The 15,142-nt window shown below is 36.1% G+C and overlaps 1 protein-coding gene across 2 annotated transcripts in view; it reads left to right on the forward strand.

The window, feature by feature from the left end:
- Positions 1-15,142, forward strand: part of LAMA2 (laminin subunit alpha 2) — a 383,623-nt gene that overhangs the window by 333,652 nt on the left and 34,829 nt on the right. For both annotated transcript variants that reach the window (XM_074896288.1, XM_074896289.1), the window contains 5 exons: positions 260-403; positions 1,322-1,455; positions 7,491-7,650; positions 12,575-12,699; positions 14,821-14,983. In XM_074896288.1, the coding sequence (XP_074752389.1) occupies positions 260-403; positions 1,322-1,455; positions 7,491-7,650; positions 12,575-12,699; positions 14,821-14,983 (726 nt within the window). The remainder of the gene's footprint in view (positions 1-259; positions 404-1,321; positions 1,456-7,490; positions 7,651-12,574; positions 12,700-14,820; positions 14,984-15,142) is intronic.

Here is a 15,142-nt window from a genome sequence, read left to right on the forward strand (position 1 = left end):
ATCTTCTAGCTCTTTTTAATCCGTACAGTTTGTCCTTTCAAATCTGAATGAGCTTTTATTTCCTTTTAATAAACGATCACAGAAAGAAAATTCCATTTCTACCTCCTGTGCATATCCAAGCAACTCCCTATACATGTAACACAAAAATGGGAAAGAAGGAAAAAAGTATAATACTCTTATAATTATTTGGAAGCATCTAAAGTTATTTCTGGAATAATAAACAGTAAATTGATTTTTTTCTGCTATGCTTTTTTTGAAGATCAAAGTGTCGGTGTCCTCTGGAGGCAATTGTATTCGCACATACAGACCAGAAATAAAGAAGGGAACATACAACACCATAATTGTCAATGTGAAGACTGTAGTTGCTGACAATCTGCTTTTCTACCTTGGAAGTGCCAAGTTTGTAAGTCTGTCTCCTGCTTTTCATGTCAGGGTTGCTCAATCAAATCAGACTACTGACAAATACAGAAGATAAGAAAAGCTTTTTTTTCCTTGTAGAGGCTTCAAAGCAGTAGTAGAGGGCCTAAAATAATCTAAACATCTACTGTCTTTGGTATTAACCTAGGGACTTCTAAAATATGACAAACAAATATTTATTTATATTTTTTTATTTTAACTAGAAATAAAATGTGAGACTTGTACATGGACCACATTAGAGCTTTAAAATTCTCAGTGCAGCCAGAATAACTTTTGCATTGCTTGTGGGTTTTCCATAGGGAATGAAGTAGCTAATCATCTTGCATCTGTCAAAGCTCCTATTTATTGTAATTTTAAGTTAAGACTACAATTCCAAGCATAATAAAGATGAATGATTCAGTTTGCCATGAACTCTATGGCAGGCAGACTTCTAGAATAATCAATAATAATGCAGTAAATGGGAAAAGTATTCTATTTCTAACATTTTAAACTATTTATTTTGTTTACCTAATACAAAATGAAGATGCTAGATGGCATTGTGTATTAATCTAGAATCCTGACATCTTTCTGCCATCCAATGGATGTTTTACAAAGACTGTTACTCTGAGTTAAATCCTTCTCTTTATGGCTATAATATTAACATTTCTGTAAGTCTAGAAGCTGTTTACTACATATCACTGACAGAAGTAATTTGCCATCTTTGGCTTAAGATTCCTTGTTTAAACCTATGAAAACAGGAAAGTGAGAATCTGATTGTAGATCACTGTGAGAATTAATGTTCATACTTTACTGTCTATATATGAGTTTCTGATGCCTCAGTAGACCTTCTGAACTGTGAAGAGTTCTGAAAAACTTCCTTTAATTGAAGTATGAGATTGTTTCTATTTTCATATTTTACATTTAGACTGACTTCTTGGCCATAGAGATGCGCAAAGGCAAGGTGAGCTTCCTGTGGGATGTGGGATCTGGTGTTGGACGGGTAGAGTATCCAGATCTGACCATTGATGATGGATTTTGGTACCGGATTGAAGCCTCTAGGCAAGTATATATTTCAATTTCAAGATTTTGTTGCTAAAGAAAAAATGGCTAAATTTAGTAAGTTCTTCTTCTTCTTCAACTGTCCTCAAGTTGGCATACCTCAGGTTTACGTGGAAATGTTTGCTGTGTTTGAAACATCAACTTTTAAAAAAAAGATGATGTCAGAATTATGAAAAATTGTAGTCTGGTTTAATGAAAGCTTTTGAACTTACATACAATAGTATCAAAAGTATAGACACTACCATTACTATTGAAATGTGAATTGTTCTGTGTCAAGAATTTATTGTCATCACATATTTCCCTTCTAGCATCAAAAATCTATGATTGTTTTTATTCCCTTCTGTTTATCTATCACTCTATTGATTCTCTTCTTCAGCTAGCTTCCTTTTTAAATCAGTTACAGGTTTTGGCACTCAAACAGATAGCTACTATTCTTTTCTTATTGAATTTAGTGAGGAACAGCTTTTCTGAATTTCTGGTCTTGGTAGAGTACTGCAAATGAAAGGTCTGTTTTACACCAGTATCTTGATTCTTACTCAAAATGCCATGTCCATAGGCAGAACCTCTCTTCAACCTGGAGATACTAAAAGAGATATAATTCATGAAAACTCAAAGAATAAATATTCTGGAAAATTAAACTATACTTCGTAATTTGGGATCAGATATTGGATACTTTTGAACTTCAGAAATATAGATAATTTAATATTCAAATTCCACATTTGTTAGTTGAAGCTTTTGTTTTCCATTCAAATAGCAAACACTTGACATGTGGTGTAGCGATAATTACAGTGTAAGGGTTACATAAATTCATATCCTTTATCTTCTACTTCCAAAAAGATCTTAGTAATTTAGGTATCATCTATATTGCAATTTGATATGAAGCTGAGTAATTCCTCCTGCATCATTACAATTAACTTCACATAGTAATAAACATAGAACCGATAATATAGTCAGAAAATGGGAGAAAGAAAGAGAAGGAAGACAAAGCATTCTAATTCTGGTTACATCCATAGCTCTCAGAGGAGGAAATGGCATCCAGTTTAAATAATTTAGTGAAATCACAGAAATCAGCTGTTCAGAGTGGAGAATTAAATAAAATGATGACACCATCTCCAGAAGCTGGCTTAATGAAACCTTATTGCTAGGAAAATACAAACTAGGATACAATACAAATTGTTGAAATCTTCACCAGTTCATATTATGCATACTAAAACAGCTTCATGACACAGTAATGCCAGACTTTAATTTACAAGAAAGCTGCTTCAGCAGAATATGGAGCCAGGACATGGTATAAAAATTCACACATCCTACAAAAGCACATTGCCTATTAAGCTGGTTGTACTGGATATATAGGGTGTGCATGCCATTAGTTTTTGAACAGACTGCTGGATCAGCAATTTAGAACAATTACAGCTGCACAAATCTGAAGAACAGAGCAGTGTTTAGGAGAATTACACTGCAGAGACATTAGTTGGATTTGTGGGATTAAGATGAAGAGTTTGGGACTGATTTTGCATTCTTAAAGCAGACTTCATAAATCACATCCCCTACTGAAGATTCTTCAACTTTGAACAATTTAATCGAGTTGATAACTCTTCTCTGACTCCCTTCATAAGCTGTTGAAGAGTTCCACTCATTTCATTCCCTCACCTTTTTTCTCCATTTTTCTGCTCAGTTCCAGCCACAGACTTTTTAAGTAACCTGACAGAGCTGCCTGCACAGCTGGAGCCCAACATCCACTTAGAATGGGGACATAAGATAAAATTATGGCCTTATTGAATTTTAACATTGTGTTCAGTGGTAACAGGCATTGACACATAATAATAATGGTATGGTAGGTTTACAGATTGATAGCAATTCTTAATCAAGAATCCCAAAGGGCCTCTAAAAAGGAAGAGATATGGCGGCACAGAGGTTGTGAAATTCTCAACATCACTCAGCACACTGAATAAAATCTAAATAAGAAAAAACTGACTGTTGAATAATGATCAGAGATGTTCAGTTAATGTCTGCACCAAAAATTCCAGTGTATTAAGACTAAACTGATAATTACTGCATCTGTTTCCAGGGACACTGTTAATTTTCATCCCCTTTTTATTTAAAGCATACTAATGCTTTGCATTTTATTGTATATGCAGAGTTTATCATGGAAATATTTTTTTAATGGAATGGAAGTAAAATTTGTTTTTTCCTATAGTAATTCCTAAAGGAATTCCCTACACTTTAATGGTACAGGAATTTAACAAATGTCACTTACAGAGTTACTTACCTGATTACAGAGGCAAATGTGATTGGCATCAAGAACTGTAATCAATCAAAGTATCAATTAACAAAGGAAATCCGGCATAACAGTCTGTGACAAAATGATTTAAAGCAGGTTTGCAACATGCAAACGGTGTAAATTTTGCGAAACAGTCAAATGGATGACAGAATATTTTTGTGACTTGCTAGATCAGTGAAAAAGTGTCACTTGATTTCACAGGCCTCAATTAGGAGCAGGACCTGATTAGTTGTGATTTTCTTCAAGTGTGATTTAATTACCATTGTTTTAATGGTTAATGACATACTTTAAGCAGTGGCTGTCCTTAAAGGGACAAAGAATGCTTGAATCACAAGTTCACTGCAGACACATCCAGCTCAACTCAGCACAAATTCAGTCCTGAACTATTGTGGTATATCTAAGCCATACTTTACAGTGATGATTTTCTGTGCTATCAAGGGCTTAAGGAGCAGAGGTTTCTACATGGTATTTTGTAATCTAATGTTGATGACTTGTAGAAGTCATCTCATTTACATCATGCATCTCCTAAGGAGCACACCCTGCATGCATGGCATTATGTAAATTTTTCAGATGACCAGCCAAATAGTGCTGGTACATCTGTAATCTTCCAGTTATGCAGAACTGGCTGTCACTAGAACAGTATCTTCTAGCCTGATGACTTGTCATACACAGGGTAGTAATGTCTTTTTGCTGTCAAGTTAGCCAAATTCTTTCTTCAAGCTCAATTGCCCTCCCTAAATAAGAGAGAATTATTTATGGAAGAGACTCCATTGTTAGCATTTCAGTCTGAAGATGAAAGACATTCGTGCTATTTGTGACGTATTAGACGCCCTAAAAAGCGTCAGCCTGCTCAGTGAGTTCTGCATTATTGCACTTGTATGTTTTTAAACTAGAATCTTGATTTCAGCACAATATAGATTGAAAGCACCAATGACTTCCTTTCAGAGAGCATCAAACTTAAGCAGTTTAAAAAAAAGTTTTGAGCAACTGTTCGTCTTTCAACAATTACTACATTGATAACTTTTATCCTTTAAAGGGCTTCACATCAATAAACCTTCTGAAGGTAAAAATTTGGAATTTCTGCTGTACAGAAAGCTATCTACTTAGCATTCAGTTGATTTTGGAATAAAAAGTAAAATATTGCTGTTAAAAAGAAATTTTAAAAAACCTTTAGAATAATGTGGATGACTTTAGCCCACTTCTTTCAAATTATTTGGACATCATGCACATACCCCAGATGTCACTTAAGAGATTCCTTAGGAAACTGAGAGTCCCATCCATGTGGTTTCCAGAGCTGCCAGATCAAGATATGGGTGTGTAATCAAAGAGCTCCAGTGTTTTTTTTGCAAATATGTATTTTCCACATTGAAAGCCTTTAGATCCCTGACTACAAAGCAGGCAAGATGGCATAGATCTACAAAGGTGTTCCCTCTTGTTTGGAAACACTCAGAATAACTTTGCAACCCTGCTTCACAGTTCAGGAGAAATTTATCAAAACTGAGATGTCTCAACAATTATTATTTTTTTAATTTAAGTGGCTTTTTCCAAGTTGTATGTTATTTCATAAGGAAACTGTCAACTCATTCTGGTTTTTTTGGTAATAGATTCTGAGCCAAAGGAATTTCTGAAGAGTGTTTTTTAGACATAAAATGCATAGTCTTATAGGATTTTTCCACCCTCTAGAGCTCCAGTCCCATAATCTTTCTAAATCCAGGAATTCTGTAAGTACAGGATAGCAAAGTCTTCATTTGCCTTATTCAGTAGCCTAAATTACACAGTATTCCTTGCTGTGCTCTAAATGTAAGTTCTTCAAGTAAAGCTTTATCTAACAGATAATGTTAAATATACATTTAACATGTATAATATTAAATATGTTACATGATAAATATATTAACATGTTAATATATGTTAGCATGTAATATGTGTTAAATATATTAATGTTAAATTTATATTTCATGTCATACATGTTAATATATTTTTATTTACACATTTAACATAACAGATAATGAAATGAGATTTATTCCTGAAAGGTATACTTTTAAGTTTTACTTTGCTTGTTACTTCAATTCCCCAAGCCATTTTTTTTTTTCTAATTAGACAAGAAGGAATTTTGCATCTTTGCAAGCAGCAAAGTTAAGGACTTTAGAAAATCAAAGTGCTGATGGCAAAGTGCTGATCACAGCAAAGGGCTGTGACTTGACAGTATCTTCATAGAATAAGTATGTAACTTTTGATTTCAAAAAGCTGCATGTAGAAATTTTTGGCCAATTTTATCACCTCTATTTAATCGCCTTCCTTCCTTTCCCTAGAAACCTTTTTCACAAATGTAGACATAAAATCTGTTTTCTGAGAAAAATCTTCGTTTTGCCTAGCCTGAGGACAGGCACTGAGTAATTCTTAGAGTCTAATCAGGTAGCCCACAAAATACCACATGTAATCTAAAAAATGGGTAGTCATTCTTGACAGGTATACAGTCTTTGTAAACTGTTATGGAAAAAGAAAGTTTTATTTAAAATAGTGTATTTCTGCATTAAGTATCAAACATCTAAATTAGAAGATTTCCATGTAATACTGGTATCCATGCTGTGTTTCAGTGCTACTTAGGGTTGCAAGATAAGGCATCCAGGTTAGAAATTTCCAGACTAACATGACAGTGGTCATGGGAAATCCAGCATTCTAACAGAAATAAGATAAGCAGCAATTTCCAGAGTTATCCATAACTCCACAGTATGTTATTCCCCTCTGCATACCTCATCTCCCAGCCACTCCTCCACCACATTACCGAACATAGTAGATATTTCATCTGCACATGACAATATGGGTCACACTCCATGCTTGTTTCTACAATTACATTATGGCCCCATAAGAAATTATGTGCCTTGATTATTGTCCATCTGTCTGGGATGAAACACTAATTTATGGTGTGACTATAAATGCGTAATAGTTTACTACTTATCCATACTGCTATAAGCTAAGGTAATATTAAGCAAATTATTGCAAAGGCTTCAAAATGATTCAAGTTTCCTTTGAAATACCTTTCTATATACCTGAAAGACTAGGAGGAATCACCTCTCTCCACATTCTGTTCCTTCTATTGTAAAAATACATCGTCAAACTCTTTCCATGCCAGTTACTACATTAATATAAACTAAGGAGTAGAAAACTACTGCTCCAAAAACTATTAACAAATGGCAAATTCTTCTATTGTTTTTGTTACCATCAATATTTGATATGATTCATAGAGGACAATGAGGTAACATCCTTAAACATAATGGGGTTTGTGCCTGTTTGATAAGCAACCAGAGAGCTCCACTGCAGAAAATGCAAACTCCGTGCATTGCAGTGAAGGAAATTGAAGTACTTTATCACATGATCATTCAGTTCAGTTCAAATACAATCTAATAAACCTTATGAAATTCAGAAATTTAATTTGGAACCTTGCCTGCATCATCTGTTACTTAACACTAATTTCCTCACAATAATTTTTAAAATACGATTTTTTGTTTTAGTCGATGAAGGTTCCACTTCATCTGTAAAGTGAATTTTTTTCAAAAAGGACATTGAGGAGAGAAAAGAACCTGGTTCTGTGATCATGTCTTTAACTTACAAAAAAATAAGAGTCTATTCATTTGTATCAAAATAATCAAATCAGTAAAACATGCCTCTATAAAAAGATGCTGTCTAGAATAGGCTTTTCCTATGTTTTGTTTGACTACTGACTCTGCATGTTTAAATTATTTTGTTAAATCTCTAGGAGTGGGAAAAATGGCACAGTATCAGTGCGAGCTTTGGATGGTCCTAAAGCCAGCATTGTGCCAGCCACGTTCAGTGCTGTCTCTCCACCTGGATATACCATTCTGGATGTAGATGCTAATGCCATGCTGTTTGTTGGTGGTTTAACTGAAAAACTAAAGGTAATGTCTTGTCTGGTGCTAGTATATTAACTAGCTGTTTATGTGGAAAATTTTTATTATTGCTTACAGTAGAAATAGTAAATTTGAAAATGCTGACAGTATCGTTGCAGTAGATGCTTTAGTAGCAAGTAGTACACCTGCACTCTTGAAAGATTATTGAGATTTGCCTAGACATTTAGGTGCACAGACCTAAAGTTTCTCTTCCCATGGTGTTATCTTCTAATCAATCAGATTACTGGTGACAGGCTGTATTGATGCAGCATTTAGCTCAAACAACTAATTCCTGCTGGGTAGCTGGATGCTTTACCTTGCACATACTGCTGCCCCAACAGGCTTTCAGCATCACAGTGACAGAAACTAATTTTTGTTTCCATGCACTCCTGGTCTCCTAACAATGTATATAAGAATATATGTTACTATGCATTCAAGGTTTTTTACTTTGTCATCTACCCACAGTATCACTTCCTCATTTGCAGTCCTTTTGGCATTTCTACTTTATTTTCTTCATTTTTGTTCCTGTTTTCCCCCTAGTAATACCCCACTTTTTAACTGCTACCTACATCAGATCCCTGATCTATTTTCTCTTCTTTTTGCCTGTTCATTTTTTCTGATGACTGCTTCTACATTGCTTAACTTAATGGGAATGAATAGAAGATTTATGCCAAATAGAACAGATGGAAATCTTTCAGCAAAAAAAGTTCTCAGATAAGTACTAATTAGCATATAGTTTCTGGTGGCATTCATTACAAAACAATTTAAATGAACTATTTTGTTCCTGATAAATATTTTTATTTTTTTTAATACTAACACTACCAAAAAAACCTCATTTAACATTAAAAAAGAAGCTAACATTTAGACTTTTCCCAAACAGTGAACTCAAATAACTTTCTTTTACACTGAAGTTTCTATATGTCCTCAAGTGTTAAAATAGCACAATATTTTATGGTCCAACTTTCTATTTTTTAGAAAGTTCAATCTCATAAATGGTTCTGGCTTGGGAATATGTGGATAGACATATCCCTTTCTTACAGAGAATAGTGTGGGTACACATTTCAGGAGAGAAAAAGACAAAATCAGAGTATACAAGAGGAATAGAGAATGTAGATTCCATTTGCTTGAAATCAGGGTTTTGAAGTCCAGCTTTAGCTTCAAAGATATCCATGTGTTTTGGAGCACAGTCAGGTAGCTTCATTTTAGAACTTGATCACGGCTTCTGCACACGCACACAAAAACCAATTCTGATTAGACTTGCACAACTACAAGTTAATTTCAGTGAGATATATCTGACTTTGACAAGCATTCACAGGAGCAGGAGAAAATTTCATAAGGTTTTGGGCTAGGAAATTGAAAGACAGTCCATATTAGTAGAACTCAGATCTACCCTCTCTTTTTTTTCCAAAATGGATCTACAAAATTCACAAACATTTGCAAGTTCTGAAGATGCAGATGCAATGAATCTTGATGTTTCTTGTTGAAGTTTAAGCGTGTAAATAACTTCAATGCAGGGTTTTTTTGTAATTTGATTTCATATAGGAAATAGGCAAGGAAGTCAACTGAAGAATTTCTTGGAGAATTGCATATTCATAAAAACAGCCTTTCTGTCACTTTTTTCTATGTTCTCCTTACAGGCTTAAACAAAAGTTCTGGTTTGCTCTCTACCTTCCAGTTTTCTATCTAGAGGCAATTAAAGATGTTTCCTTTCTTCTGTTAGCCCTAAACAAGAACCCTCGAAACATGTTTCTAAAATTAATGCATCATCAGTTGCTAAAAGTGGCTCTGTACTGCAGAGATTAGTGACCCTTACAAAACCAGAATGGCCCTACTGGCTTTCTGTACTCTGTGCCTTTGATCTGCTTTTTCAAAGGGAATGGAAATAAGCCGAGGAGAGGTGCTTTATCTCCTGCACCTAATTTACTTCTCTGCTTTCTTTCATTCCTGGAGTTTTGCTATGTTGTATAAATTTTAATTTCTTCTGCTGTTTTTACCAGTAACAAATCTAATTGCATTGGCATTATGTCCTGTTTATCACGTGCCATAATAACTCAGTGGAATAAACACTCCACTCAGCTGAATCAAGACTATTCAGTGCTTGCGGTGCTGTGTAGTTATAATGACCAAAGGTCCAAATGCACCAGTCCGTAGAGACTATAGAGCATCTATGTGCTTGTCTACCTCACTAAAATGCTTAACTGTCAGTGTCTGACTGCAGGCTTGGGAAGACAGACTGACTCAGGTAACAATCATAAGTGCTAGAATTATGATTAAATTAATAATTTCATTTTTCCACATTTAGAAAAGCACTTGAGAGTCTGGTTTAACCAATATTTAAATTTCATTGACACAGCTGAGATGCTAGAAAATGCATGGTCAGGTGAGTTTTGGCTTGTTGTCTTTGAGTGATCCCCTGAAGGAGTCATGAAACTTCAACCTCAAATGCCAGCCTAAACTCAAACCTTGTTTTAATTTTATTTTAGATTTCACTTTTGAATTATGAGAATACAAGTGGAGCAAAGTACATGGTAGTGCCATTTATATTTGCATGGCTCTAGAAGATCAAACCTTCCAGACCAGAGCTTTCACCTGAATTCTGCTTTGAAAAAAAATCTTGTTTTTACGTTAAGAATCCAAAGAATCAAAGATGATACAGAAATTCATCAACAGCTGTTCTGTGCCACAGCATAGTCTTGTGCCTAGTCCTAATTTCCACAGCAAAGCTGTCACATTAGACTAATAAAAATTTATGTTTTACATGATGCCACCTCTAGGTTTAAGTGTTATAAATATGTTACTGTTAAATAAAGACCTCCTGGTATTACAGTTTGATGGTAGGAAAAGTGAGGCAAAGGTGTAAAGAGAGATCATATGCAGTCTTTTGAGTAACCAGGCCCAAAGCTGGTACCAACTGCTTCAATAAAAGATGACACCACTCCTAACAAAGGTCATCTCATTTAAGTTGAACTGTTAAAAGAAAAAAATAGTTTGAGTTTTAAAATACTTAATATTATATCTGCTGCTTTTACTTCATGTTTATAAGTAGTAGCATTTATTTGGGGTATTTAATATTTAAGTACTAATAGTATTTGAATAATATTTAGTCAAGAAGAATTACTTAAAAATGAAGCATCATGACTTGTGTATTTAGGAAAAAGAGATTTAGCAGAATCTCTAGAGGGAAAAGGGTTCAAGGGCTCTTGATGTTTCAGGATAAACAAAAGGACCTGGAACACAGTAATGTTTAAGTCTGAACCTTTTCCTGAATGTTTTTCTTTTTTTCCTTTAGTTAGATACAGTGAGGCAGAGGTGAGTAGTGAGCACAGTTGACTACATAAGACAGTTTAGGATTGAGTATGAGGTGCGATGCTGAACCAGAACAGGAATTGTGGATGCTGCAAGAATCTGATGCCAGAGAACAGCTATTTTCAACCTCAGTAAGAGCTCTCCAGATGTTTTCTGGAGAATTCTCCATTTTTTTATCTCAAGTCAGGAAAACCTTCCTGACTTTTTTTTTCCCAGGTAAATAAAGACAAGGGCAGAGGTAGGAAAACAGTGTATTTTGAGTTTGGTATGGCTGGTATATTTGCAATTCAGAGTTTTAAGCACCACTGGATTTGCTCTGTTGAGACACAGTCTGTGGATTAGAAGATAAATGATAACTTTACTTTTTGGGGAATTTTTGTCGCCATGTGGTACAGTTGTCAGGTTCACAAAATGAAGAGCTTAACTGAGACACTTTTCTAAAACCCTGAAGCTCTTTGGAAATTTTCAAGGTCACTGATATTTTTAAAATCTTTGTCTCAGAAATCACCTTTTTCATATTATTGAGTTTTGGAGTGCTTTAGATTCGTCCTGTGATTTTTAGCCACATCCCTTTTTGCATGAATCTTTCCAGTATATTCAAAACGAAGGTTCATTTTCAGTTTTTAAAAACATCTTTCATCTGACTTGAGTAGAAAACTATGATACTTAGATGTCATGAATTTCTCAGAAGTGACATTAAGTTCAAACTTGTTGCTAATTAAAACCTTCCCAATTACCCTGGGAAATATCACGAGCACATTAAGTCTTTTGAGTCATACTTTTCCTTGAATATTTTCAAGTTGCACTTCTCCATATTCTCTTGCAAGATCTTAATATTTGTAATTGCTGTATGGAAAACAGCAGGTGCTAGTCTATCTCAGATAGCTAAATATATAGATTTTCAATCAGCTCATATTGATGAAGTGAAATTTAAATAAAACCAGGTATTTTTAGAAGGATAATTTTGAGATGAGTACTCTGTGTACTGTCAAATATTACTACCTTGATCACGGTACTATGTTACAATCCAATGAATGTTATCCCATGTGCATGAGCCCAGATTAATGAGTTTTGATAGGATGTGAGTTTTAATTGCTTTGCCGTCTACAGTTTTTTTGCATCCAAAATTCAGCATGGACTTTTACAGTTGAGCTCACAGTTGGTCTTTTAACTTGGACAATGTGGTCAATTTCCAGAGTTTTAAGCATTAAGTGCAGTAGAAACACTTTGCCTATTGTATTGTGGGCAAGATTCCTCACAGTCCTTAAACAAAGACCCAGACAGACCTTGAACAAGTGGGAGTGGGCAGCTCTCTGAATAGCCAGGAAAGCTGACGGTGATGTGGAAGCCAGGGCATCTCCTTGTTCTCCAAATATCATTTCGCCTAGGCCTTCCTCAGAGGCTCAAATATAAATGGGCTTTTCCATTCTGACTGATACGAAGTTTAGCTTGCATTTTTGCTGATTAGTTGTTCTATAGCGGGGCTTCTCAGATTAAATATTACTCTTGATATTTAAAATAAGAAGCAGCATCTTCTGGTATTTGCGATTTTCCTACCAATTATGCTACCAGACACAGTTGATCACTTCAAACTGAATTCTAATGAGTTTTGTGTTTTCTGTTGCAGAAGTCAGATGCTGTAAGAGTCACCACCTTCACTGGCTGCATGGGTGAAACCTTTCTAGACAGCAAGCCCATAGGACTGTGGAATTTCAGGGATATTGAAGGTGACTGCAAAGGATGTGCTGTCAGGTAGGTGAAGTACTGACTCTCATGCTCCTTTGGGAACCTGACTGTGGTGACTCTGCATTCTGTAGTAAGCAGCAGGGAGTTCCACAGCAGCCATCAAGTTCCAGTAGACAGCTGTGGTCTGTATGCAATGCTGAGCGTTGTAGGAAATATGAAGTTAGCTTGCAATTACACCAAAAGGGGAAGCACCCAGTCTAGGTTGTAAATGTAGTCAGTGTCTTAAGAGAATTAAGATGGTGTAAAGTAATATGATAGAAAAACTCCTGCTAACCAGTAGCCAGGATTAGTCAAAACATAAGACAGGGTGAGATCCACAGTGGGACTGAGTCTGGCTCATGGACAGCTGTGGTGTGGGTGCCTGCACCTCTTATGCAGCATGCTGCAGAGTCGCGGACCTCAGGGTGGTTTTCACAGCCACCAGTGTAGTGAGAAGAGACCCCCACAAGAGAAAGGTGCTTCCATTCACAAGAGAAAGGTGCTTCCATTCACAAGAGAAAGGTGTTTCCATTCGCAGAAGAGAAGGGGAAATCTCGTTCCTGTCAGTGACCTGTGGTTCCAAGTAGGGTAAATGTCCCATCCAGGCTGGACCAGGATTCACGTACGTAGACCCATAGGCTCAGAACTCTCTTCAGGAATTTTAAAACAATATAAGTTACTTCCTTTCCAGATGTGTCCTTGTCCTTAGAGAGCTGTGATCAGTCCCCTTTCCCACCAAATTTATCTCAAAACACTTTCCTGTGCCATGTGTCAGCTTCAAAATCTGAAGACCCTTATACAGAGGCACCACCTGATACCACAGCCCAGCCCTGGGAATTATCATCTAAAGACAGTATCTGGGTCTCTCACGTCCTTGTTAATGTCTTTTACAGTGACCCACTGCATGAAAACAGCACTATTCTCTTAGATGCTCCTGGTTTTTAGTGAATTTGGCAGTATTGGTGTATGGTATAGAGCTCATGCTGCATTAGGTAAAATAATTGTAGACCCAGTCAAGGAAGTTAAGAGTAGACAAGTTTTCAAACTAGCAGCCTATTTTGACAACCTGCTAAGGCTTAGCCCTTTGAAAGTGATGGAAATTCCAGTTGTGAACTGAGAAGATACCAGAGGATTTCCTTGACTAAAACTGTAGGCCCCTGACACTTAGGTGGAGATTTAAGGAGCATGATGATGGTTATATGTATTTCAGTTCCAAGCAAGTCCTAATGGAAATGCCTAAATCTTTTTGTGCATCTCTACCTAAATTTAATTTTCTCATTCATTACTGATAGTGTAGATCTGCTTGTTTGGAGTGGGGGTGGGTGAGAGGAGATTAGAAAAAAATAATACTAGATTTGAGATTTGTAGAAAACTGTACTAAAACTCCTTTTTACCTTAAACCATTGTTCCAATACCAGAAAGAATCCTGTTCTCCTGCAAAAACAGAAACTTAACTATTAAAGGTAGCTATGGAAGTTGAGGGGACTACATTCAAGATCCTTGTATGTGTGCCAAGATAAATGGGAAGCATGTTCCTGGCCAGTATTTCACATGTAGGTCCCTTGTTCAAATTCAGTTATGTTTGTGATTAAACCAAAAGATTGCTGTCTTGCAGCTGTCTGGTTTGTGTGACAGAAATGGACAAAGAGTCTGTCATAAAAATCATATCAAACAAACTCAAGGCCTGATCTTTTCTGTTTTGTACTGACAGGAATACCAAAAACTGTGGGGGGACTGATGCTTCTTGTGATGTTTGTGATTTGTGGGTAAAACAGAGAACCACACTTTCCAGGTTTTTCAATCTGGAACCCTACGGAAGTTGTGAAATCGCTAACAATAACAGAACCAAGATTCATTACAAGATGAAAGAGTACATAATGCTATTTTACACTGAGGACTTCAAAATGAGTGATTACAGACCATGAGATATATGCAACATATTCCTCTTTCATCTTCTTACCAGTTGTGTTTTTGTGTTGGACAGCCAATGAGCTAGCCTTACAGTTTCACTTGTCAGAAGAGGGTCTTGATAGGAAATCAAACCAAGTTTAGGAAGACTCCCAAGAGGTGTCCCCTCACTCCCCTAGCCTCCCCACCTCTTTTTACCTCACATGGCAAAAGAAAATGTTTAGAATTGCCCCTTTTCAGCCCACAGGTGGCAGATGGTGAAGGTACAGTCCAGTTTGATGGTGACAGCTATGCCATGGTGAGTCGCCCAATCCGCTGGAACCCCAATATTTCCACAGTCATGTTCAAATTCAGGACCTTCTCATCAAATGCCCTGCTGATGTATCTTGCTACTGATGACTTGGTAAGAACAACCAGCTAACCTCCATGCTCCTTACAGATTTCATGCCATCTTTGCAGTGGCTGAATTCACCATATTGTGAAAACAAATAGTAATTAACATAGCACAGTCCTGGTGTGATGTTGCTTGGTATGATGCTTCACTGCTGTCCAAGTGAAAACA

This window comes from Athene noctua, chromosome 1 (genome assembly GCF_965140245.1).
Source record: "Athene noctua chromosome 1, bAthNoc1.hap1.1, whole genome shotgun sequence".
In the NCBI taxonomy this organism is placed as follows: Eukaryota; Metazoa; Chordata; class Aves; order Strigiformes; family Strigidae; genus Athene; species Athene noctua.